General features: G+C 39.0%; 1 protein-coding gene across 2 annotated transcripts; it reads left to right on the top strand.

Annotated features, from left to right (window-relative positions):
• The first annotated feature begins 492 nt into the window (after nucleotides 1–492).
• crb (crumbs) lies at nucleotides 493–26,243 on the top strand. Of its 2 annotated transcripts, XM_064698524.1 has the most exons (13): nucleotides 493–1,440; nucleotides 13,328–13,672; nucleotides 14,911–15,900; nucleotides 17,570–17,893; nucleotides 18,579–19,111; nucleotides 19,729–20,273; nucleotides 20,829–20,934; nucleotides 20,998–21,970; nucleotides 22,034–22,216; nucleotides 22,268–24,019; nucleotides 24,572–24,696; nucleotides 24,755–25,168; nucleotides 25,226–26,243. In XM_064698524.1, exons 1-13 carry the CDS (start codon nucleotides 1,212–1,214, stop codon nucleotides 25,454–25,456), a joined length of 6,750 nt encoding a protein of 2,249 aa, XP_064554594.1. In that variant the 5' UTR covers nucleotides 493–1,211; the 3' UTR covers nucleotides 25,457–26,243. The 2 variants fall into 2 exon arrangements, with proteins under 2 accessions (XP_064554594.1, XP_064554595.1); XM_064698525.1 differs by lacking the exon at nucleotides 17,570–17,893 and having other exon boundaries at nucleotides 494–1,440.

Genomic DNA, 26,243 nt, shown 5'->3' with positions numbered 1-26,243 from the left:
TTATATATTCATACAAGTTCGGCATGTTATATTTCATAATAAATTCAGTATTTTTTCGGTATTTGGTCATTTTTGGCTCTATTTTAATTAGGTAGGACGTTAGACATAAGCATTTCCTTAACTGGTAACTTAACGTATATAAATTCTGCAAAAGATTTGTAGCCTTTGTCTGCCGCAAAAGGTATAGTAGACATAATTTTAATTTTAATTTACACGAAAAAATTTACTTTTCAAAATGTATCATTATTTTAAGTTTCGATATACGTTGTACATTTCGATTGTTCTCCAGATTATAAATCGATCAACTCTGATTGTTTTTTACTACCTGTTGTCTTCACATATCTACCCCACCTGCCCGCTAACAGACAATATTTGTCTCTCTCTCACACACTACTGCCTAGGTCTAAATGTGAGCGCTCGAGCACGTCTGACTCAAAGTCTGCCTTCTACATGACTACGAGCGCGCAATTCAGTTCGCATTTTGTTCTCGGGCGTGTTGGACGTTTTTAGTTGTGGGAGCGGTCAACGGAAATTGATTCGTTTTGTCATTCTATGCTAGTGTGCACAGGTGTTAGTGTTAGCCAATGCAAGCCAGCGCCCGTGTATTGGTGGAGCAGCCAATGCTGCTTGCAGTTCAAAAGGGCAGACAACAACGACGACCAGAAGTCAAAGCAGCACCAAAAGCAATAACACAACAATACCTGGTGGAAAGCAACAAAAGAAGCATTTAAGCCAACTCGTTCGTTTATGTTTACGGTACGAGAGTGTGTGTGTGTGTATTTGTTCTTATGAATACGCAAACAAATCAAACTATAATGGCCATTGCTAGCTCGAGTATTTGCCGTGTGTTCAATACTCAAATTCAAATTTAGATTCATGCTAGAAAGTGTCGCGTGCGAAAGTGTAAAATAAAAGCAGCAGCAACAGCAGCCGCGCAATTTTTTATGTAGCTGAAAACTAAAACCTGTTCTTGACGCCAAGTGCAAGTTACACATACACACACATACCCGCACGCCAATACGTGTAAAGAGAGCTAAAGGCAATAAACAAAAGCTCAACGAGAGACCCAAACAAAAGACAACTTTAGCTCAATGTGCACTACGACTTCGAAGCAAATCCTTTGAACCACACACATTCACATAAATAGAAAATAAAAACTGCAGTCTATCGCCGAAAAGTTACAAAAAACCTCCAATTCGACTAAAACGATCATGGCTATGACTTCTGCTGCCGTCTATGCGTCAGCAACCGCTGCTAACGCGCACGTCACACAACAGCAACAACAGCAAACAACAAATCAACAGAGACAGCAACAACGACTGAGCCGTGCGCGCACGAAAAGCGCAGCTCAAATGACGTCGAAGTACACGCTGCTGCTCAAGCGCGCCAATTCAGCCCCCCAATGGATATTTCTCTTCATTTTAATTTATTTAGCAACAGGTGAGTGTTTGTGCGGCTGCACATAGTCAGGACTTAGGAGAGTGACAGTTGACAATTGTGAGTGCTTGTATGTGTGAGAGCATGTTTTAGGGAAAGAGAGCGGCTCAATTGGGGCAATAACAACATAAATACATACAATTCATATGACACCATTGTGGGCTCCAATTTTTTGCTGAGCCACTTACATTTTTTTGAGTACACTGTATGTATGTTGTTAAGGAGAGTGTTTATTGTTGTTGGTGTGGCCTTTATTGTTGCTTGTTTACAAAGCGACATGTGCCAATACGTAAAAAGGCGGTCGTTGCAGGGCTTTGAATGGCAACACCTAAGCATAAATACTATTTTAATGAGTAATACCTAAAGCTGCACCCAATTGCATCAATAAAATATTAATTATAATTTATAGAGTGTTTATGTGTCGACATGGTTTAAAATCGAATTGTTGTCGTAAAAATGAGATTGTTTATATCGAAAAAAGTTTCTTATCTAGTCTAGCATACTAAAGATTTTATATTAATCCAGGTTGGACTGAATGAAGCGATGAAATGTATTGAATAGTTTCAAGAAGTACAGACAAGCGACTAAAATATGATTCGTACTAAAATACCTATGATCTTTTAATTCAGAAGTTCTTTAAGTCTGGGTCTTTGGCGGCTCTAGGTCCTTGACTATCTTAAAGCTGAAAGATATTATATTGTATAAATGGGTAACTGGCATCATTCCATAGACTAAAATAACTACGAGATTAATAAATTTTACAGCTGTAAAATATTAAATCTTAAATTCTAAAATGATAAAAGCCGTCTATTAATAAAAAAAATTATGCTTTTTATAATTGAAGGAAATCACAACACATTTCCCACACAGAGATTTTATGTTAGTCTTGAGTTTCTGAGCATTAATTAAATATTATGTCATTAAAAAATGGTGTGTTTGGTTCCATTCTTATGCAGATTATAAACAATTTATTATAATAGTAAATTCGTCATTGTCTTCCTTTTTGAACTATCCAGTCTAACGAACACAAACTACCAGGTGTAGTCGCTTTAGAATTTCCCAATAATAGAAGTTTAGGAGATTAAATCATCTTTAAGAAAATGACGCATTGATAATTGAAATAGTATTTGTTGGGGACACCTTTGCTTATCTGTCAATCAACAAACAGCTGCCAGTTTGAAAAAAAGCCCACTTGAGGGTATCGTGCGAAGTGCCCAAACTCGACTGATCTTTTTTTTTTAACTACTCTGTATATAGAGTATGCGTGTAACTACTGTTTGCATATAACGACAGGCTTCACTCGCTATTTGCTCATCGATTGTGCAAAACAGCGACCTCAAAAATACGTTTATTTATTAACCATACATACATATTTATGTGTATGTACATACTTTGTTGTTATGTGCATATCTTATCTGGGCTAAAAGTAAAGTAATCGTAGCTACAAGAAATGCTAAGGCGGCTGGCAACTGGTAATGTGCTGGAGGCCAATCTTTTTCTAGTTTTTGTTGTTGTAACAGTTGCACTTGGGAAAAGCCCTCGCTATGATGATGAGCAGGAGATGCAACAACAATTACAACAACTGGTTTTTCAGCCTCATCATAAAACGCAGCCAACTTCGTCTCGTCGATCATCAAAGTCGGGTTTCCATTGAAATGCATCTTAAAGGGAAAATATACTTTATTTTCAAAGAAAAAATCGCAGTGCAGGTAAAACACACATACACACAGACCAGAAAATTACCTGTGCTACCTGAGTCGTTAACGTTAACAACACGTGACCCCGCGTTACCACCGCGGACGTGGTTCCGTCGCGGGTGTGTCACCCCCAGGCTGGTCAAGTGTTAAAGTGCAATCGGCCGGAACGCGTGTCGCATTCAGCTACTAAGCCTACGCAGCCGACTGATGGCCATTTCATGACGCTGACCATTAGTGCAAGTCGTCAGTACTTGTTATATACCATACTAGGAGTTATTTATATAATAATATGTAAATAACTATGTGCTTACCTAAAAGTTCAGATGCTAACGCATGAATTTTTTGTTGCATTCTATTACGAGTACAAGAGTTTTCAATAAATAAATCATAAACAGAGCAAAAGAAGTAGAAAGCGGGTTGAAAACAAGGAAGTGAAATAGGAATAAAATAAAAGGGGGAGAAAGAGAGAGAGCAAGATCGTGCAAGGATGTAAAAATAGGTATGAGTTTGGGTTTGTTTGCCAACCCAACTTAATAATATAAATTATAAAAAGTATAAACTATGAACACTTTTAAATCTTACTTGAATTCATGAGAATCGCATATTAGGACGTTGTCTTAATTTGCTGCGCAGCGGAGATAGTTGTAAAAGAGTGAAGTTAACTTGATATGTGTTTGGTACGAGATATTAAACGGCATTGCCCGGGCCAAGTAACTTCGGGTTAAGACAATCATTAATATTCTAAAATTATTGAAAGACGTATTTATAAATATGGGGAATATTATGATTTGCACTATAACTACAATTATGTTTGGTCATTCCATGGGTATCCCATGATCGAGATCTTTTGATAGCTCTATTTTCATATTTAATCATGTTAAGTGTATAAGGTTTAAAGAAAGGGCAGATATACGTTTACAGCGTTGCCAGTTTTCAGGCTTCGGTGGGTGCATCGATTTTCGAGTACCTTGAGAAGACTACAAACCGCAAAAATGAAAAATAAATTACAAAAAATAATACAAAATACTCACACATAATGAAAATGTAGCCAGCTGCTTTCGCTTTTAGTTGCAAACAAATGTTTAAATTGTGGGCGTTGTTGGTTTTGTTTTTGCTGTGGTGGTGGTTATTGTGGTTTGTTGTTGTCATTGACTTTATCAGAGGCATCACGTAGCTGCGTTTTATCTGTCGCTATTTGCATACGCAGCGAGTCGACCGCAACAGCCAACGTTGAGTTTTCATTGGAGTTAAAACATTCGCATCCGCACTGTGGAATAAAAACCCAACAAACGAATCAAAAACATGATATCGCCCTTAGATATTGTAAATTGGATGAGATATCGCTTATATTTTATGTTTGCTTCCCTAACTACATAAATATGTTGTTTGTAGATATTTTTTATAACTAGCATATTCTTTGACCTATAGACAGGAAATATACCAGTTAGTATACACTATTTTTATTATTTGTGCCATTATACAAATCAATCTTTAACAGACTGGCTCTTTATACTTTTATTCAATTATTTCGATATTGCAATTAGATTTGATTTTTATAGTACAACTCCAAACCTAATCATCATTTATTATTATTAATCTAAAAAGAACAATTTCAGTTTTTTTTTTTAAACTCATGTTAGGCATTTTATACATATACATAATACATAACTTTCCTACAAAAGTGTATAAAATAGCAATAATAATCTGACATCATCCTATTTTGGTAATTTAATTTTGACATGAAATTCGTATCGCTTAGCAGGACTAATATTCGGGCCTATAAGTATATATATTCTTATCAGTGTCAATAAACAATAATCTACGAAAGCTAGAGAATTGAAATTAAAATATACATATATGCTATGCTATAAACGAACTCATAATTCTTATTGTCGATATCTCCTCCCATTTTTATAATATATACATAGTTTTTTAAGCATAGCTAGAACATTTAAACAAGCTTGATAAGAAGGTATAGGATAATATATGTATAATAATGAAACACTTTTCAATTTTGCATATTTCTATTTGAATATGAAACTTAAGGGTATTTAATCATCGATCTCGCTTTAGTTGCATTCTTCTTTTTTCATTTTTCGGTGTTGTATTGAATTTCCCATTTCTAAAACTTTTCATCACAACTACGTGTGCATATTCAGCTTTTGACGAAATTTTGTTTCAGCTTAACATACAACAGTGCGACGCCCACAACTGTTGCAAGCCAGTTTCGACTGTTCGTCTGTGTTTGCTCAGACTGTTCCGGGCACGGGCACAAGCACAAGCACCGGAAAAGATTCTCAGGCATTTTTCAACAGTTCATTGCTTTGTGCTACTTTGCCGAACGGGTCTTCTGGATCGCTCATACGCAAGGGCTGTATCTGTATCTGTTGCTGTGGCTCTGTCTGCGGCTGCCTCCAATTGTTGTTGCCACTGGAAAACTGGTTCCCAGGCGAGTCGCGTCAGCGCAACGGCGACGGCGGCGGCGGCGCCACCAGTGACTCCACGTTGTGCCCAATTCTAAGCATTTTTGGGCGCGTTGTTATTCCCAGAAACGTCTGAAGCCCATGACATAGATGAAAACGGGGTGGAGTTTCGCTGAATAAAGGTTGCCAAAAGCACGACACAGCCACCAAAGCGCGTTTCCTATGCGTTTCTAACGCGTTTTCAACGCGTTTGCGTTCATGTGACGCGATTATTTATCAGAATTAATTAGCTTTCCTTCGCATGTGTGAATTGCTTTTGTTATAATCGTCTACCTATTGTATAATACAACAATATAATCAAGCGAGCGTATTTATCTAAATATTTAAAACGTCTATACGAGGAGGTATTCTAAGAAGCACAAGCGGAAATTAGTGTGGGAACTAATTTGTTAAGTGATTTAAAACTTTGTTATATTCATTTTTGTTGCGCTTGTTTTTGGTTGTGTGCTTGCATCCAAAGGTGTCTGCACAAATGATTACCAAGTCGGAATATAAAGCGCACTCAGACATGAAAGATCTCAACGTGTTTGCCGTCGAACGGGAACGAGACTTGTTTGGAGCAGCTTGAACAAGAGATTCTTTCCAAGGAACTGAGTGTGAGCTTCTCTGATATGCAATTACAATGAGTCCAACTGATAAGAAAACTTACTGAAAGAATTGTGGAGAAAAGAAAAGAATGAAAAGAAAAGGCAATCTTCAGATTTTGTATGGCACAAGTTTACACTGTTTTCTAATCTTGGGTGGAAAGATTGGTGAGGTTTTACAAAAAAAAACGCACAGCATAACTTAAGTCATGAAAACCTATTAATTGTTCAGTAAAAATTCATATATCTAAAGCATATATAATAAAATTATAAACATGATTACTGCAGCCTAATATTGCGAGCTTAAGCTGTTGAGGGAAAATTTATAGTTTGAGTTATTGCGATAAACGTGTACCAAATAAGGCTTTAATGCGAAAAAATTGAATTATATTGATCACATTAAAGTAATTTTCATTATCTTAAATTAAAGAATCCTTTCTCATTAAATGCACAGTTAAATCATTTTACTCTTGCCCTAGAAAGCTGAAATCCAGTCTTCTCCTTCCAGAAGAAACAAGTCGCTTTTGCTGAAGATGGAAGCGAAGGCGTTCAAAGTATCGTGTGGCACCGATTACGTCTCCCACCTTAGGAACTCTTAGGTTCCTATCAATATCCCTAGTGCCAAAGAGCAGTACAGATCCTTTTATGGATCTTGCTTTGCACTTTTCAACTGTAATGAAATATTCTTCTGTGCAGTTAGGAAATTTTTAATGTAGACGGGAGCTGCATTTTTAGTAAATTAAGAACAGTCAATTTTTTGTTTGATGGAATTTACGGTAATGATAGTCACTGTGGTATACAAGGCTCTAGCCAGTTTTTTTTTATTAATTTTATAATAAGATAATAGTTATTTTTATTACATTATAGACGTAGTCTCTTCAATTTGTGATTACTGCTCATTAGCGAATTCTATTGTTCCGAACAGATATAGATCGGGAAATACAGAGCTTAAACGTATTCCAACTCAAGGCATAGCTTGCTTTCCCCATGTCTTTTTCCCTCTCCCTTTTTATCTCTCCCTTTCTCGCTGTCTTTCTCTTGGACATGCTTTTTGAAGCTCTTAATATATGTGATAGCTCTAAAAATTTCGATAATCGCATTATCGCCAAACTATAATTAAACTTTAATCGCGACACGTTTTCACTTTTCCATGAATAGAAACAAATTCAGCAACAACAGCAGCAACAAAAAATGAAACTAAAAACGGTATGAAAACGCAACAATTAAAATGCAATTAAAAATTTTTAAAAAATTACAAACGAAATTGTTGTCGTTGTTGTTATTACGGTTAACAAATTAAAATTGTTAAAAAGTAAGAGCCCAGCAAAAACGGCACAACTAATTTATGCAACTTTTGGAACGTCCAATAAGCAGCAAAGCAACAAAAATGAAATTTGTTCGTAGGCGTATGTTGCACAAAAGCTAAAAAAAAAATTAAACAAAAAACAAAAAGTATTTACAGCAAAATGAAAAACAATAACAACATCGGCCGCAATAATAATAAAACATTGTGTGTGTGTGTGGGTTGGCTATGAAGCAACCAATGGCAAAATAATTGAAGTATGACCAAACTAGAAAGAATGGCTATACCCGGCACGCCGAAGAAAAGATACTCTATTTAACTTTGGCTTAAGAGAGTTTTTACACAACAACTCAATATCAATACCATACAGCTGTAGTTGCAGTCTAAAAAAACTCTTATTTCTTCAGATTCTTCCTATAGAGCTATACATATATTACATAGTAGCCCGATGTTTTGCTCATATGTAAAGAGCGTGTTGAAGACAAAAAATTAACTTAATTTTCGAGCTATCATTCCTGTTGCAGCTATGTGATACAGTGATCCGATTATGACAGACATCGACTCAACTGTTGATAATGATGAAGAATATATATATGTTATATCTCATATATCTTATATACTATTGGGAATTTTTGAGAAAGATTCCTTACATATTTCATGACAAATTTACAACAACCTTCGCAAGGGAATAAAAGAAAAACAGAGCCGCAGCTGGGTTTTCGTTGTGGCCATTCGGAAAGCCAGAGGGTGGGTGGGTGCTGTGCCAGTTGATAGTTACTTGGAGCTAACAGTTGCAGCTCACGCTGCTTAGAAAGTTGGGAGAGCAAAAAAAAAAAACAAGACGAAAACGCCTGAGCTGCAAAAATGAATACAAGCCAAACAGCCAAAACAGCTCACAAATCGCGACTGCAAAAAACGCGTCAAACATGCATTGTCTGTCTGTGTGTGTGTGAGCCACGTTGTTTTTGGCCTATGTATAAGTTGCCGCTGATTAGTCATGCCACAAAGTGCAATGCAATGCAAAGGCCCAAAGCTGAGCTAATTTACATGCATACTTATGCAAATTTGCATGTGTGTGAGTGTTTACTAACTGGGTCTTTCGCCTATGCAAAAGTGGGCGTGTCAGGAGTCTGAGCTACAATCTTGTATTATACGAGTATTTAGCACAGTTTTCGACATTGCATTTGCATACATTACTTTTTTCTGAATGTTAAGTTTTTTGTAAAAACACTTTGGGGAAATGGGAAATGAATAATGATATAACTGTCTAGATTGTATCTATTAAAATACTACATGCATGGGAAAATTTATAATCGTTTTAAAAGCTTAAACGAAAGTAGAAATTTATATTTGACTTAGTTAATGAATGTGAAAAAAGATTTTAAGAAACTATTAAATACATCTAACCCTTAAGTTGCACAAAGTATTAAAAATCAACATTATTATACAGATGTCTAAATGTTTTAAAAATAAAAATGTATTTTCTTTGCAAGGTCGCAAGTTTGTATAAAAACACAGTTTCATTAAATCTTTTCAAATGCCTTTCAAACTCAAGTTCAATTCTCTAAATAAAATACAGCTAGGTACGTTTAACACAGATTATGGCATATAGTGAAAATTGGGTGGAATATTTCTGAAATGTATGTGCTTAGTATATCATGCGCTTGTTTAAATATCGAATATTCTTTTGTAGAATCTCCTATGTCATATGCAAAATAATAAAGAAAGCTATGTATATCGAGTTATTTAATTACATAAATGTCATTAGCCTTTTGCGCCTTTATGCAGATTCTGCATATCTGCATGATCATTAATTTTGATGAACAAACATAAATTCGAAGGAGCATTGTCAAAACAAGCTATTGTCACAATTCTTCAATATATTATGCATACTATTTTGTTAAAAATTCTTTGTGCTCATTTAGTTACGAGCATTTAAATTTTCTTTGTGGCGACCATTTGACACGCCCAACTTAAAGCTTAACGCGATTTAAACATCATTAAGCTTCAACTTTGAAGAGTCGCTAGCTTCAAACTTAATGTGCCCAAAATAGAAAACTAAGAATCCTCTAGTGAGTGGTGTGTCCCACCAGAGAATACTCTGCAGCAGCGAGTTGCCTTTACAAAAATTATAGATTAAATCATCCACAAAAGCACACACACACGCACAAGCTTGCAGGCTGTGCACTTTATGCAGTGGCTATTTCTTCACTCAGCCTCACACTAAGGGAAATGAATTCTTGAATAACTTCGATGTTTAAAGTCCGATCATTATAACATTTTTAAGGCTAAAATATGGCACCACAAAATGTGCATATCCTAAAGCTCAAAGACTATACACATATACTTTATCGGGTCGAAAATGCATCCGTCTCTGCCTGTTACAAACAATAATAGAAAATTAAGATAACTGAAACCTATAATACCCTCTTTTACCCATCTCAGTGGATACAGGGCATAAGCAGAGCCATTAACAACTGTTTCTTTTATGGTACCGCTAAAAACTTAAAATTCGCTCGCTCCCAACTCAAGATCTCGTTCCAAGTTGCCGTCAAAGTCGTCGTCTTCGTCGTCGTCATCATCGTGGCTGTCGTCGTCTTGTCGATTCATTCACAAGACAATGAAGAACAAGACGTAAGCGAACAGTTGTCAAAAATGAGAAAACAAAAATTCTTTTTGCTGTTTCGCATTTCAAACGTTTATGATTATGAAATTTCCGTTCCGTTCGTTTACGGCTAAACACAAAAGGCCAACGCTGTTATACAAAAGAGCATGTCTACACATACAGCATATACAATAAGTAATTCTTTTTTATTTTAAATGGCATTTTCATACCCTGTATACCAAGAATTTGCTAAAAGGGATGCAGCCTCGCTCTGCACTGCTAGACTTTTACTATGTGGTTATATGATTAAAAATTGATGTTGATTTTCTCTTCACTTATTTCTAAAAAAATCTTTTTTTTTAGGCCTATCTTAAAGTTAAGTTTTATTTATACTTTTTGCCTATTTTCCTATTATAACTTAAAAGAGTAATTAAACTATCAAAAGTAAATAACAAAATAGTAAATGAGTCAATTTTAAGTAATTATAAAAGTGTATGAAGCAAAAGTCCATCGCGATTAATTTATTAATTACCAAGAATTTGGCTTAACTTCAGTCGGGTTCGGTGGAAGCTTTAAATTATTCCTTGATCTTATAATTATTCTAAAATAGGGTATCTGAGGTGTGAAAACCATCTTGTTTGCAGCATTCTTACATGCGTTTTGTAGCTTTTTTAATGTTTTTCTGCACAGTTTCGTACGTGAGTATAATATAATTATGAGCTACTTTACCAACGGCTTACTTACTGGCTCATTTACTTACCCACGAGTGGGCACGAAGCTCTCAAAGCGCTGACACACAAATACAAATACAAAAACCAAAACCAAAACCGAATGACAGCAAAACGTTTCCAGAACCCTTCATTTCCAACTGTCCAGCACACTAAATCGCCTTTTAATGCGAATCAAATGCTTTAAAAGCGGCGCAACAAAATCGATGGCCTCATAAGGTTTTCACCCCTGCGCGGGGGTGGCGTTGGGCAGCCGTAGTAGGGTAAGGGAGGGGCCAGTTCGAGGTCTGGTCAACGCATTGCATGCAGTTGGTTTGTTATTTGCTTAAACTGTTTCTAAGCCAACTGGCCTGTTAGGCAGTTAGGGCCAGGGGCCAAGAGTTCAGAGTCACGTGGGGCAAGTCAGAGTTTTAAAAACAATATGCTTGTGTGAAGAGAATTAAATATAAACAAAAAACCTTCTTGTTCACACTTGCCAAATTTAGATTTATGACAATATCGAGTTTTCAGCCACTTAACACAAATTCTAAACTGCAAATTTTGTTGTTAAATCTTTTTTTTTATATTTTATTTCTTAATAAACAGCTACTGCCACTTAACCAATGCCATTGAAACCAGCTCGAAGACAAATTCATATACATATGTTACCTCAGAAAATGTATATAAGTATATAGATATATATGAGCATATGTACACACTCTTAAAGTATTTTGTTAAAAACTTTCGACAGTTACGTTTCCTAACTTTATTTGCTACATATGAGGCAGATTTCATACTCTTCTGTTTGTTAACACATTAGCTATGTGAACCCCTAGTTTTCTTATTTCTAACAACATATTATATTAAGATAAGCATTATTTGTGTAACATGGCAAACAAATCAAAGACGAAGTAAACAAGTAAATATACATATAATAAGTACATATATAAACGTAAGTAAATCATTTAAAAAACCTAAATACACAAGAAATTTTATAAATTAAAAAACCTTGAAAACTGTGCCAACTTTTGAGAGGAACCAACATTTTTTTTGGAAATTTAGAAACTTTGATACTGTACTGGAAATTAAAAAGTAATTGCATTATCTTCTTTAAAGTTTCATTAGCATATTATAAATAATATAGTGTTTACATTGACAGCTATTTTTGCCTATGCCTAGACACATAGGTCTTATTCAGTAAACATTTCTATAATGTATTTTTAATAATAAACTTGAACATTAGTTCGAATACTAATATATTTAATTAGTTTACTTATAAAGATGCAAGCTACATATAACTCTGTCAGGTGTTTCTTTCGATATGAGAAAATAGTGTTAATATTTTTCAAGATCAAGGGATATAATAGCTTTTTCGTATAGCATGATAAATTCGGAAATTGCGTGTTTATTAAAAATCGGAAGAAATTAATAAATCGTTAATATCATTTTCATGTTTCTAAAAATTTACATTATCGTTTCCTAAGTACAACTTTCTTTCTCGTAATTTCAACTTTTTCCACTGAAGAAATAAAAAAAAACTTGCTTATGTTTTGATTTTGCTTTTTTACGGCTTGTGCACTCACTCCATAGAGCCCGTGTTGTATCTTTAAGAAAAACACTTGAGCTTAACGTGTGGTGGTGTCTGCTGGTGCTGCTCAAACACGCACATTTGTATGTATGTGTGTATCTATGTATGTTTGTATGTATGTATGCATGTATTTGTGGTGAGGGCAGCGGGAAAGGCGAATTGATTCTGCGCCGCCAGCGCAAATGAAAGTTGTGTTGCGAAGTTGACGTTGGGAGCAACTGATTAACATTAGGTGGCATCTGTGCCGGCAACTTTTCTAATTTGGTCAATGCTGCTTCGGCTCAAACACTTTCCAGGCGAAAAGTCTGTTTGACCAATTGGCCAATTGCTAAATTAGACGTTAGCCGTGTACCCAATAAGACAAGTCGCAAAAAAAACGTGACAAATGAGGAAGTCTACGATTACAAATGCAGCAAAAACAATGTCTCTTTAACTGAGTTACCCCTCCCCGTTTACCCGCATTGCTTGACCTGTAATCAAATGCGATTACCGGCTGCCTGGCCTTGTCCAATTTGAGTACCCTATCAAAGAGTAATATAACTTTGTCATGAAACGTGTAACGTATCACAGAAGTTATCTCCAACACCATAAGCTATATTATTTATTGATCATGTCCGTCTGTCTATGCAAAATAATTTCTCATTTTGTAAAGCAACGCTTAGCTCTGTCTCTTTGTTGCAGTAGGTATATTTATCAGAATCGGCAGGATACACAAAATGAGTTTCCGGGACCAAATTCAGCAAATATAAGATTTAATTATCGCCTAACTGTCTGCAAGTTCGTATTTTTAAAGCCGCATATGAAACTTCTGAACACTTCTAAGGCATTTGTTTTTTTGTCTGTCTACTAGAGTATTTCATCTTCGGCGTGCCGTTCTTTTTCTTTTTACAATACTCACCTCATTTCCTTTTCTTCTCGCACAGATGTTGCCTCGGTGGAAGTGCACACGAAGGAGGCATATTTCAATGGGTCCGCTTATCTGCGTCTGCAAACGCCCATGCCCACCTGGGACCACTCTGCGATCAGTTTCCGCTCGTGCCGCGGCGGGGAAATACTCGCCCAGCAATATAACAAAAACTCAATCGTAATCTCAGTGCTCAACGATTTCCTGCAAGTCTCCCTCGCCGGACCAGCCGTCATCGGGCTGAACAATCGCCTGGACGTCAGATTGCCCTACCAACTGTTGGACAATCGCTGGCATACGCTACAGTTCAAATACGAGTACGGTAATCTCTATTTGCATGTGGATCGTGAGGCAATTATATTTGGTAAGTAATTATCTTCCAATTAAAGCGGGCTAGTCAGTCATGGAAATTGGGCTCGAAAAAGTCTAGACATATCACTGACTGTATAAGCCAACATTAAATTAATGGTACTTTTTGTTATATTCCTAGGGAATAAATGCTACACATTTATAAGTTACTTTGATTACATTTTAAATCAAACATTTTTAACAAGAGATCAAAGCAAACATTAAGCAAATCACATTTTTTTTAAACTATTCATAATAAAATTATAGACAATATCGATTATAAAAACATAAGAATAATAATAGAAATAACATTTTAAAGCATTCGTTAATATTGTTTGGTAATTCGATTTGGGAATGAAAATTATGCCTTAATTATTAAACCCAAAAATGTTAATCAATTATCGGATGTTCCATATCCGTTTTATTAAGCAACGGAACTTTAAAACTAATTTTTTTGTGCTTCAATCTGTATCCATAAATGACAATAGTAACCCAAACAGTCCGCAACTTTTTCAAAACCTAATTCACTTCCATGCGGAAAGTTGTTAATTTGGCTCAAGAAAACTCAATTTAAATTAAAATTAGTCTCGGCTTGCGTTTTATCGAAATAGATTAAGTCGTTTTTAGCGTGTTCGGCGCACATCGTAATATTAATACATGCATAATACATATATAAGTACAATTTTTTTTTGCTTACATTTTTAATTTTGAACCTTTAGGAAACGCGATTAACAGTCCCCAATTTTAAAATCTTAGTATCCCATTGCAGTTATGTAACACTAGCTAAAAATAGGTTCACCCAACTAAATGTTCGGAAAACTCGTCTGCCACGGACGGCCCAAAAATTGTATTATTAGGATATAGTTATAAGCTATCAACCTAACTGTTTATTCGGCGTGAAGCTAAATGCGAACCTCGTTTCAAAAAATAAATTATAGAACACTATTCTACATATTCTAATAAAATTATAATCACATTTATTTTAGAAATTTATCAGCTCCAAATAATTACAATAATTAAGAATCAACTTTGATTTTCGAAAATAATTAAATTTTAAAATGATTAAGTTTTTTGCGGTCTTGAACATATTTATGTATTATAAATAAGAGAACGTGAGAGAATATCCTACGTGACTAGTAAACCTGGCGCATAACAACGTACTGTGCAGCCGCATAGCTTCCGTTCAATGTCCATCTATAAATGCAATCCATCATTATGAAAAGTAATTCAATCATATTTCCGTGTTTATTGCAGCCAACTCGACGTACAACAGCCAGTTTCTCACCAACCAGGATATTGGAAACGAGTTGGCCATTCTGATATTGGGCAATTCGTTCTCGGGCTGCCTGCTGGATGGGCCTGGACTGCAGTTCGTGAATGCATCCAAACAGAATGCCGTCTTTGGAGTCTGCCCATTGTCCTATGGTCCGTGCAGTGAGCACGAAACATTTACCCGGCTGCAAGACAACTATTGTCTGAATGATCCCTGCATGGGTCATGGCACCTGTACTTCAAGTGCCGATGGCTACGAATGCCGCTGCACGGCTCGGTACTCGGGCAAGAATTGTCAGAAGGACAATGGCTCGCCGTGCGCCAAGAATCCGTGCAATAATGGCGGCACCTGTCGCGAGAACTCACGCGGTGACTACCAATGCGTCTGTCATGCGAATCATAGTGGCGAACACTGTGAGACCGAGGTCAATATACATCCGCTCTGCCAGTCGAATCCGTGCTTAAATAATGGCGCCTGCGTTGTGCTGAGCGGCAGCTCCAGTCCCACCTGCGAGTGTCCTAAGGGCTATACGGGCGCCCGTTGCGAAATCGATATGGACGAGTGCGCCTCACAGCCCTGCCAGAACAATGGCATCTGCATCGATAGCATCAATGGATTCAGCTGCAACTGCAGCGGCACTGGCTACATGGGCGCCTTCTGTCAGACGAACATCGATGAGTGCGATGATAATCCGTGCTTAAATGGCGGGCGCTGCTTTGATACATATGGCGGCTACACCTGCCAGTGCCAGGATGGCTGGCACGGCGAGATCTGCGAGAATCCCATCAGCTGCCAGACCCAGCAGTGCCTCAATGGCGGCACCTGTGTCGATAAGGCCATCGGCTTCCAGTGCATTTGTGCGCCCGAATATAGCGGCGAGCTGTGCCAACTGGGTCCGAGCTGTGCCCAGCAGTGTCCAATTGATTCGGAGTGTGTTGGCGGCGTGTGTATGTGTAAGCCAGGAACTTCGGGTGAGTAGATGATTCTACGTTTCAATATGGTTTCCGTGGTTCAGTGGTTCATGGTGTGGCGCATGTAATTCGTTCGTTTTGGTTTAGTTTTAGGGTTACCAAATTTCTCTCTGCCTCCCTCTTTCTATCTATCTACCCCGTCTCTCCTTTAAATTTTCATTTAACAAAAGCTGCCGCTATGGAGCTGCCAACTTTGCTTGATTCGCATGGCCTGGGATTGGGTGAGGGAGAGGGCGAGCTTGAAAGAGAATCGAGCACTCTGTGCGCCGGTGGCAAGAAGAAACGCTATATATCACCCGAGTGGCTCAAGCGCAAGCGTTGTGAACTAAAATTAAGTAGGTCCACAGTTGCACTTCTCGGGACCCACTAGTGCTTGTGTCTTCGTAATAAGGATTGTAAATTCTAAATTCTAGCTTCATTTAAATTCAAAATTTATAAGAGGATCCTTAAGCTCAACTTACAAATGCTTCAATTAAATGGGAAACCAATTTGTATACCCTTGTAGAGGCTATTAAAATTTTGCCATGAAACTTTCTTCATCTTCGACCGCATAAAGTATATGGTACATGTATTTTGTAAATCAGCATCAACTGCCGAGATGATAAAGCCATGTCCGTCTGTCTGTTTGTATGCAAACTATTTCCTCAGTTTAAGGTTATCACCTTGAAGCTTTACATAGGTCCGTCTTTCTGTGGCAGTCAGAAGATATGTCGGAACCGGAACCGGAACGCACCACTATATCACATAGCTGCAATAGGGACGTACCGTCGAAAAGTAAGTGCTTGTTCTTCTTCTTCTTGCTCCTCAAATATATGCAAAATTGTATCAACATCGAATTATATCATATAGCTGCCATAGGAACGATGGGCCGAAAATTGGGTTCTTGTATAAAAAACTTTTTAGTTTATGTAGGTATCTTGACCAAACTCGGCATTTTTTAGTTAAAGGAAGAATCGGTCAAAAATGTTTTTTTTAGGGCAATATATTCTGTTTTCGAAGATATTTTCATCAAACTTTGCATTTACGAGCTACACTATTCGGACATATCAAAACATATGAAAGACAGTAAGACATATGTCTACAAGCGTATATAATCTTCGGCGTGACGAAAATATGCTTGCCTTCTTGTTTAATTTCAATTTTACATAAAAAGACGTCCAAAAATTTACAATAAAAGCTTAAAATAAGAAGTGTTATCCTGCTACCGAAAGTCGATCTCTATAAATTATGTACTTTATAAAAGATTCTTTGGTGAACCCATTTCGTCCTTACATTGACATGAATTCATGTTTTCATAAATTAGGAACTGTAAGGAATACAATTCTGTCATTTTACAAAAAGGTAATCACGATTGGTAAACATCACAAACCATACATATATGCAGCTGAGAGGTGCAAACATTTGAAGTAGTGCTAATAAAATTGGATTACCCAGTCAGAAAGAGAGCTTATTTAAAGGATCAATGTCGCCTAACTTAAATTCCAAATCGTTGAACTCATATACATTAAGCTATTAAATAATTAACGTATAATTAAAACGCTTTTAACTAATCCAAAATACTTTTATGTAAACACAAACAAACACATATACACTTACATATATACTCTGCATATTGGTAACCATCCTGTGTATATATATTCGGCTATGCGAATTATATGTGTATATGTAGGCCCCATTGGTCATTGCCTGCCAACAACAACCACACCGATACCAGAACAAGCAACCACTGCAACAACAACCCCAGCTATTCCCACAACAATTGTTGCAACAACAAATATTACTACCACCAAAAAACCTTCAATAACCAACACAACAAGAACAGCAACAACAACAACAACAGAAAGTAAACTAAACAAACAGCAACAACAACAACAAGCACAAACGCAACGCTCGGCCTCCCTGAATGCATGTCCCCAAGAAAATTGCTTGAACGGTGGCACCTGCCTAGGATATAGTAACAATTATACCTGTATATGTGCTAGTGGATACACAGGTTTGGCAACAACAACAACAACCAGGGTTGCACTGCAAGTTCTGTGTGGAGAACTACTCTATACGCTTAAACGATATATTGATATAGATTTATTAATAAATTAAATTATATATAAAACTTTTCTTAAATATCGATTTTCCTATTTGGATTTTAGCTATTTATTATTATGTTTAAATTCAATCTAAAACACTTTTAATAGAATCGAATTTCCAATGTAAATATATCCAATATATTTATATTTTGCTTTAAAAAATATTATTTTGTCTAAATCCATTCTAAAAACTTTTAGTAAATATTGAATTATCGATTTAAATATTCACTATCCACTTAAACTAAATCTAGATCTAAATATATATTAAATATAGAGTTTTTATCTAAATACCCACTATATAACGTATTTTGCTTATATATCGAATTTCCGATTTAAACATCCTTGTAATCAATCTCCTCATTAGCTCAGTTATTTGGTAGTGCAACCCTCACTAGATTAACTGTAAATATATAGACTTGTAGTATTTATTATCCATAGAATTGTAGTATTTATTATCTTATTACACTTAGATTCGACAACGCTTAGAAAACCTAAAATGTTAGTCTTAAGTACAGTTAGTAACAAAAGCAACTTAGGCATGATCAAATCTAACCTCAAATTTTGTTTGATTTTCAATTTCGATTTGACATTCAGGTTACAACTGCCAGCAGAGCACGGGCGATGGCGCCGCCGCTTTGGCCTTGACGCCCATCAACTGCAACGCCACAAATGGCAAGTGCCTGAATGGAGGCACCTGTTCCATGAATGGCACCCATTGTTACTGTGCCGTTGGCTACTCTGGAGATCGCTGCGAGAAGACAGAGAACTGTTCGCCTCTCAATTGCCAGGAGCCAATGGTCTGTGCTCAGAACCAATGCATTTGCCCAGAGAACAAGGTGTGCAATCAGTGCGCCACACAACCCTGCCAGAATGGCGGAGAGTGCATCGACCTGCCCAATGGGGACTTCGAGTGCAAGTGCCAGCGGGGCTGGACAGGTCGGAACTGTGCCAACGATGTGGATGAATGCGTGCTGCAGCCAAAGATCTGCGGCAATGGCATATGCAAAAATGAAAAAGGCTCCTACAAATGCTACTGTACGCCTGGATTCACGGGCATCCATTGTGACTCCGATGTAGATGAATGCCTCAGTCACCCGTGCCTGCACGGCGCCACATGCCACAACAAGGTAAGTGCCTCGCTGTACCAGCTGTCGGAATAGTGTCTCCAGTTACTAAAATGTAATTAGTTGTTTTTCTTTAAATTTGGAAAGCATCGGATATTGAGACAAGTGAGTGCGTTCTAATATAAAAAGAGAACAAGATGTAGAGCTTCGCTAGGGTTCTTAAGTTGATTTATCCTAAAGAGAAAAACCCGTACTTAATAATAGAGTTAATCACAGTATCTGCCTCACTCTGATATGGAATATCTAGAGATACCTTTTTAAATACTAGATAGTTTCAATAACTGCAAAGCTTATGTAAATTTAATTATATATTACCCAATTCGAAGAATAGCCAGATTTGTTATCGTGTTCCCCTTCTTATATTTCCGGATTTCCTATTATCCCTTTCTGTAAATCCAGTAAATCCTTTCTGATATTGTGCAGCCATGGTTTATCTTGCTTCCGTATTGCTTGCAATTTATATTGAGCCCTACTCCAATAATTAACATAAAGTTACAATTCATCATATTTTAATTCCAAAAAGTAAGTTTATAATTAAGTTACATTTTAGGGCTAAGATAGTTTTATATCTAAAAGAAACAATATTAATACAATATTGTCTTATCCTTCTGACAAACCAGATCAACGCCTACGAGTGCGACTGCAAGCCGGGCTATCAGGGGGAGAACTGCGAAATTGATATTGACGAGTGCATTAGCAATCCGTGCTCGAATGGCTCCACTTGTATTGATATGATTAACAATTTCACGTGCTCCTGCATACCGGGAATGACGGGTCGCATATGTGACATTGACATCGATGATTGCATCTCGGCGCCCTGCCTCAACAATGGCCTGTGCATAGACGAGCTGGGTGGCTTCCATTGCGACTGCGGCGGCACGGGATACGAGGGCAAGAACTGTGAGCTGAATATTGATGAATGCGTGTCGAATCCATGCACGAATGGCGCCAGGTGCATAGATCAGGTGAAGGACTATTTATGTGAGTGCCATGCTGGCTACAAGGGAAAGAACTGTGAACAGGATATCAATGAGTGCGAGAGCAATCCCTGTCAATACAATAGCAGCTGCTTGGAACGCTCCAATTCCACCTTGTATCAGCTAAGCAGAGTTATGGACTTGCCACGTGTATTCAGTCAGCCCTTCAGCTATGAGAATGCCAGCGGGTAAGTTAAGAATCCTAACAATTGGTGCTTGGAATTAATCATATATACATACATGATAAACTGTTCATCTGGACTGACTGACTGGTTAACCAGAAGAACCTAAACCGTAAACGCTAAGCTGAAATTTGAAAAAATGTTATAGTTGCCTTATGTGATGCAGGTGCACGCTAAAAATTACCTTTACAAAATTCCACCAGCATGTGTAAAAAACCCGAAAAAACGGTTGACTTACCCTGCGATCGGGGTAAAATCGTTTTTAATTATCTGTGTTCGAATTCATTTGGGAGGTGCTTCACACTAAAAATCCATCCCTCTTGCCTGGAAAATGCGGGTCAAATGTTGTATGAAGAAAAGCGAATTTTCAGCTTCAAGATTCCACACCACGCGACTAAAATTCGATGGACTTCAAACTAATTTTGTAATCTTAGTTTGGGTAGATATAAATTTTCTACGGGCGGAAAATGAGTGGACAATTTATATCTAAAATCCGAATTTTATAACTTTGGAGGGACATTGTGGGGAAAATCTTATTTATCCTATATATCTTATTTTCAGCTATGAATGTGTGTGCGTGCCAGGCATCATAGGCAAAAACTGTGAGATCAATATAAATGAATGCGAGAGTAATCCGTGCACCAAGCATGGCACCTGCAACGATGGAGTAAGTGCATCAATTAATTAGCTAAAAAAACGACACGGAACTTATTGCTTTCTATCCTAACAGATTGGTACCTACACCTGCGAATGTGATCCGGGCTTTGAGGGCACACACTGTGAGATCAACATTGATGAATGCGATCGCTATAATCCCTGCCAGAATGGCACCTGCATTGATGAGATTAATGACTACGAATGTGACTGTGATGCCAATTTTGGTGGCAAGAATTGCTCTGTTCCGCTAATTGGCTGCATCAGTGGTCCCTGTTTAAATAATGGCACCTGTCGCCCATTTTTAGTCAACGAAACGATACACCTGTTCAACTGCTCCTGCGAGCACGGCTACCAGGGGGAAACCTGCGAAAAGACCACAACCTTGTCCATGGTTGTCAGCAGTCTGATAACGGTAAAGACGCAACGCGACGAGGGCTACGACATTAATTTACAGTTTAAGACAACGCTGCCAAATGGTGTCCTTGCCTTTGGAACCTCCGGTGGTCAGAACGGCCCGGTTAGCTATATACTGGAACTGATCAATGGAAGGCTGAATTTACATTCATCGCTGCTGAACAAATGGGAGGGCGTTTTCATTGGATCCAAGCTAAATGACAGTAATTGGCACAAAGTGTTTGTGGCCATCAATACGTCACACTTGGTGCTTTCTGCCAATGATGAGCAGGCCATCTTTCCCGTGGGTTCCTATGAGACAGCCAACAATAGCCAGCCCTTGTTCCCACTAACCTATCTGGGCGGAACCATACCCAATTTAAAGTCATATCTAAACCATTTGACGCATCAGCCCACGAGCTATGTGGGCTGCATGCAGGATGTCGTCGTCAATGGCAAATGGATCTTTCCCGATGAGCACAACGAGCACGATATGGATGAGAATACCAAATTGTCCTATGTACAAAGCGGCTGTCCGCGCACGCAGCAATGCAACCCAAATCCGTGTCACTCCAATGGCGAGTGCACAGATCTTTGGCACACCTTCACCTGCCACTGTCCCAGGCCCTTCTTTGGGCACACTTGCCAGCACAGTGAGTACACGTTTACAGTTCATGACAAGTATTTGGCATAACAAAGTCTTCTATTCTCATTAGATATGACGGCAGCCACCTTTGGACATGAGAATACCACACACTCGGCTGTGATTGTGGAGACGACAGATGTAGCCAGACGCGCCATACGCTCCATTTTGGACATATCCATGTTTATACGAACGCGCGAACCAACGGGTCAGGTCTTCTACCTGGGAAGCGATCCGCGCAAGTTGCCCACAAAGAGTGAGTATTTCTAACAAAGTGAAATCCAATCTTAATGTGCCTCTCCCACAGACGTTGGCGACTCGTATGTGTCAGCTAAGCTGCATGGTGGTGAGTTGCTGGTGAAGATGCTGTTTAATGGCACGCCGGAGGCATATACGGTCGGTGCACAAAAGCTGGACAATGGCTACAATCATCTCATCGAGGTGGTGCGTAATCAGACACTGGTGCAGGTCAAACTCAATGGTACCGAGTACTTCCGCAAGACGCTGTCGACGACGGGTCTGCTGGATGCACAGGTGCTCTACTTGGGCGGGCCGGCGCCAACTCGCGAATCTTTGCTGCCAGTTAGCACAGAGCCGGGTTTAGATGAGAGCAGCGTGCCCGTAAGCGGCAGCACGGCGTCCAAGGAGTCGGACGATAGCAAGGATTACTTCAAGGGCATAATACAGGATGTTAAAGTGAGCAATGGTTCGCTCAATATGATTGTCGAAATGTATCCACTGAATGTGACCGATGTAAATGTGAACGCCAAGCCCTTTGGAGCGGTCAGCATTGATCGTACTTCGGTACTGCCGGGCGAAGTGTCGGACGATTTGTGCCGCAAAAATCCATGCAAACACAATGCCGAGTGCCGCAACACATGGAACGACTATAGCTGTAAATGCCCCAATGGTTACAAGGGCAAGGATTGTCAGGAGATTGAGTTCTGTCAGCTAGTCACCTGTCCGGGCGGCAGTATCTGCCAGAATCTGGACGATGGCTACGAGTGCTTAACTAATATCACATTCACGGGCCAGGAACATTCGCCGCTGGCCTTCTCCTACTTCAAAGAGCAGCTGCCAGATGAGATTGGCGGCATGACAAAGCAGTCGCCTCTTAAACCGATAATTGAGATTGCCTATCGCACACGTGCCGGTGGCACTCTGCTCTTCATTGACAATCAGGATAGCTTCTTTGAAATTGGCGTGAATGGCGGCCGAGTCACTGTCACATGGAAGCTGACCCAGTTGCACATTGGTGAGTCAGGGCGCTTCGAGAAGGAGAACACGGATGGCGAATGGAATCGCATTTATTTGCGTGCACACGGCGGTAAACTTGAGGGCGGCTGGAAGGGCTGGGAAACGATGGTAGATCCCACGCCTGGCTTCTCAACGGACATCGATCAAGTGGCGTTCCAGGATCTACTCATCAGCAGCACCCAAGTCTATTTGGGTGGCATGCCAGAGTCGCGTCAATTGCGCGGCTCCACACAATCCTCCCAGCAGGGTTCCCAGTTCAAGGGCTGCCTGGGTGAGGCGCGTGTCGGTGATCTACTGTTGCCTTACTTCTCCAATTCCGAACTCTACCCGCACACAGAGAATGTGTCCGTGCAGTTGCATGCACAATTCCGCCTGAACTCGACCCGACCCGAGGAGGGCTGCATTTTGTGCTTCCAAGCGGACTGTAAAAATGGCGGCTACTGCAATGCACCCAACGACGAATACGCGTGCACCTGTCAGGCGGGCTACGAGGGCGATGACTGCGCCACGGACATCGACGAGTGCCTCAACACGCACTGCGAGAACAATTCCACATGCATCAATCAGGTAGCCAACTTCTATTGCGAGTGCCAACCCGGCTTCGAGGGTCGCTACTGTGAACAGAACATTGACGAATGCGCCGCCCAGCCCTGTCACAATGGCGGCAACTGCACCGATCTGATCGCTGCCTACCGCTGCGACTGCCCCGACGAGTACACGGGTCCTCAGTGCAGTGCGCTCAAGCAGATGACGTGCGAAAATGAGCCCTGTCGCAATGATTCCACATGTGAAAATGGATTTAGTAAGTCAATATATAGATTCACTAACTAACAAAGCCCCTGTGCCATTAATATTATCCCGCTGTGTATGCTCCTTATCCATTCAGCTGCTACAAAAGTCAGCTTGAGAATCACGCCTCCTTTTGCTTATACGGCCGATTGGCCAGTATTTGCCATGACTATCGGAATCCTCTTCTTCGTGGAACCACAACTTTGTGGTTTTCAACGCTAGCCCCTAAGCAATATCTTGTAATTAGGTTGCACGATATAGATTTCCTCCAAAGACTCGGGTAATACCTAGATACTTATTCTAAAATTGTTCTAAGAAACGATGTGGAAAATATCCCTCAGGGATATTGGCTGTCCCTTGTACATCTACTGTCAGCCTTGTCCGGTTTTTTGACAAGTTGAAAACTTGGAATCAAAGTTTTCCGCCCAATTAAGTCACGCCCATATTATCCGAAACTTCGCCCATTAAACCTTCGGTTGGATTTTTCGAAAAGTGTGAAACAATCCGAACAAACAGTTTTCTATACAGATATATTAACATTTACCTACTTGTATTTACTTTTTAGATGCTCAAACCGGGAATAACTTTACCTGCACCTGCTCTACAGGATTTGAAGGCCCACTATGTGACATGCCCTTCTGCGAGCTGACACCCTGCTCCAATGGAGGCTTGTGTCTGACCACAAATTCCGTAAGCCTACATTTATTTGGTCTTTGAATATACATTTTACAACTTTTAGCTTTTACAGATACCAAATTGCAAGTGCAGTCTGGGCTATACGGGTCGCCTTTGTGAGGAGGAGATCGATGAATGTGCCTCCAATCCCTGCATGAATGATGGCCAATGTAACGATCTTGTAGGTGGCTATCAATGCAACTGTACGTCCACTGGATTTGAGGGCGTGCACTGCGAAAACGACATAGACGAGTGCATCGAGAGCTTGGAGTATTGCGGCGATCTCGGACGCTGCATCAATATGCCGGGCAGCTTTAAGTGCATTTGCCAGAAGCCCTACTGTGGCGCCTTCTGTAACTTTACCGATCCGTGCAACACGCTAAACATTTGCGCCAATGGCGGGCAGTGCGTGGAGAACTGCGGCGGTGAAGCGGATTACTACTGCAATTGCACCGAGGGTTTTATGGGCAAGAACTGCACAGCGCCGGTATGTTAAAAGAGTGCACAATTCTAGGAAACTTTTCTAATCAATATGTATCTTTAGATAACGGCCAAGGATGATGGTCCATCGACAACAGACATTGCCATTATTGTCATACCTGTTGTTGTCGTCCTGCTGTTAATCGCTGGTGCACTGCTGGGCACGTTTCTGGTGATGGCACGCAATAAGCGTGCGACACGTGGCACCTACAGTCCCAGCGCACAGGAGTACTGTAATCCTAGGCTAGAAATGGACAATGTGCTCAAGCCACCGCCAGAAGAACGACTTATTTAGTTAGCTCCGGTACCAAGCCTCAATATAAACAAAAGATATTTTACAAAATCCGCCCATATAAGTACAATGCGCTCCTGTTTTGTTGTACTAAGTTTTTCTTTAGTTAAGTTCGTCTTTAAAAGGTGCTCGCAAAGCAATCAATCAGGCTTCCACAGAGCAACTCTGCAGCAATCCTCCCCCCACAGACACACACTTGGACTTTAATACCTATGCTTTAGTTAGTAAATAATTCAGTTTTCTATTTATTATAGCGAGTAGTTTGTATGGCAATCACTTTATAGTCGTTATTTAGTTACTGTTTAGATTCAGTGTTCGATGTAAACAGAATGAACGAGTATATATCTAAAAGCTGCGAACAAAGTTATGCTGCACACAGAAACAGAAACACGAAATTGAAAATAGAAAATAGAAAAAGAAAATAGCAACAGAATTCGAAACATTCCATGCGCAAGCCCTTAAATACGATAATGTACAAGTAATATTTTGTAAATAGGTGTGTATGCCCGTTTTTAAACTAAATTAGCTGAGCTAAATAAAATCATATATACCTTTGCATGCATTCATATAAATGTTTATTTATACATGCCTATGTATGTATACCATTTACTGCGGCCTTATATAAAGAGCATGAGAACTAATTGTACTTAGCTATTAAGTAAATCAAATATTTTGCTCTACAATTTTTAAGCGTAAACTTAAGAGACTGTACTATACATACATTAAATATTTCGACATACATATCTTTTTTTCAAAGAAAAGATAATAAATACAAACAATAAACGAAAAA

Source organism: Drosophila montana, unplaced genomic scaffold (assembly GCF_035044405.1).
Source record: "Drosophila montana isolate Dmon_TW-CO22-7 unplaced genomic scaffold, ASM3504440v1 contig_779_1, whole genome shotgun sequence".
Lineage (NCBI taxonomy): Eukaryota > Metazoa > Arthropoda > Insecta > Diptera > Drosophilidae > Drosophila > Drosophila montana.
The sequence above is the reverse complement of the archived record's forward strand: the minus strand, read 5'-3'. Positions and strand labels throughout refer to the sequence as shown.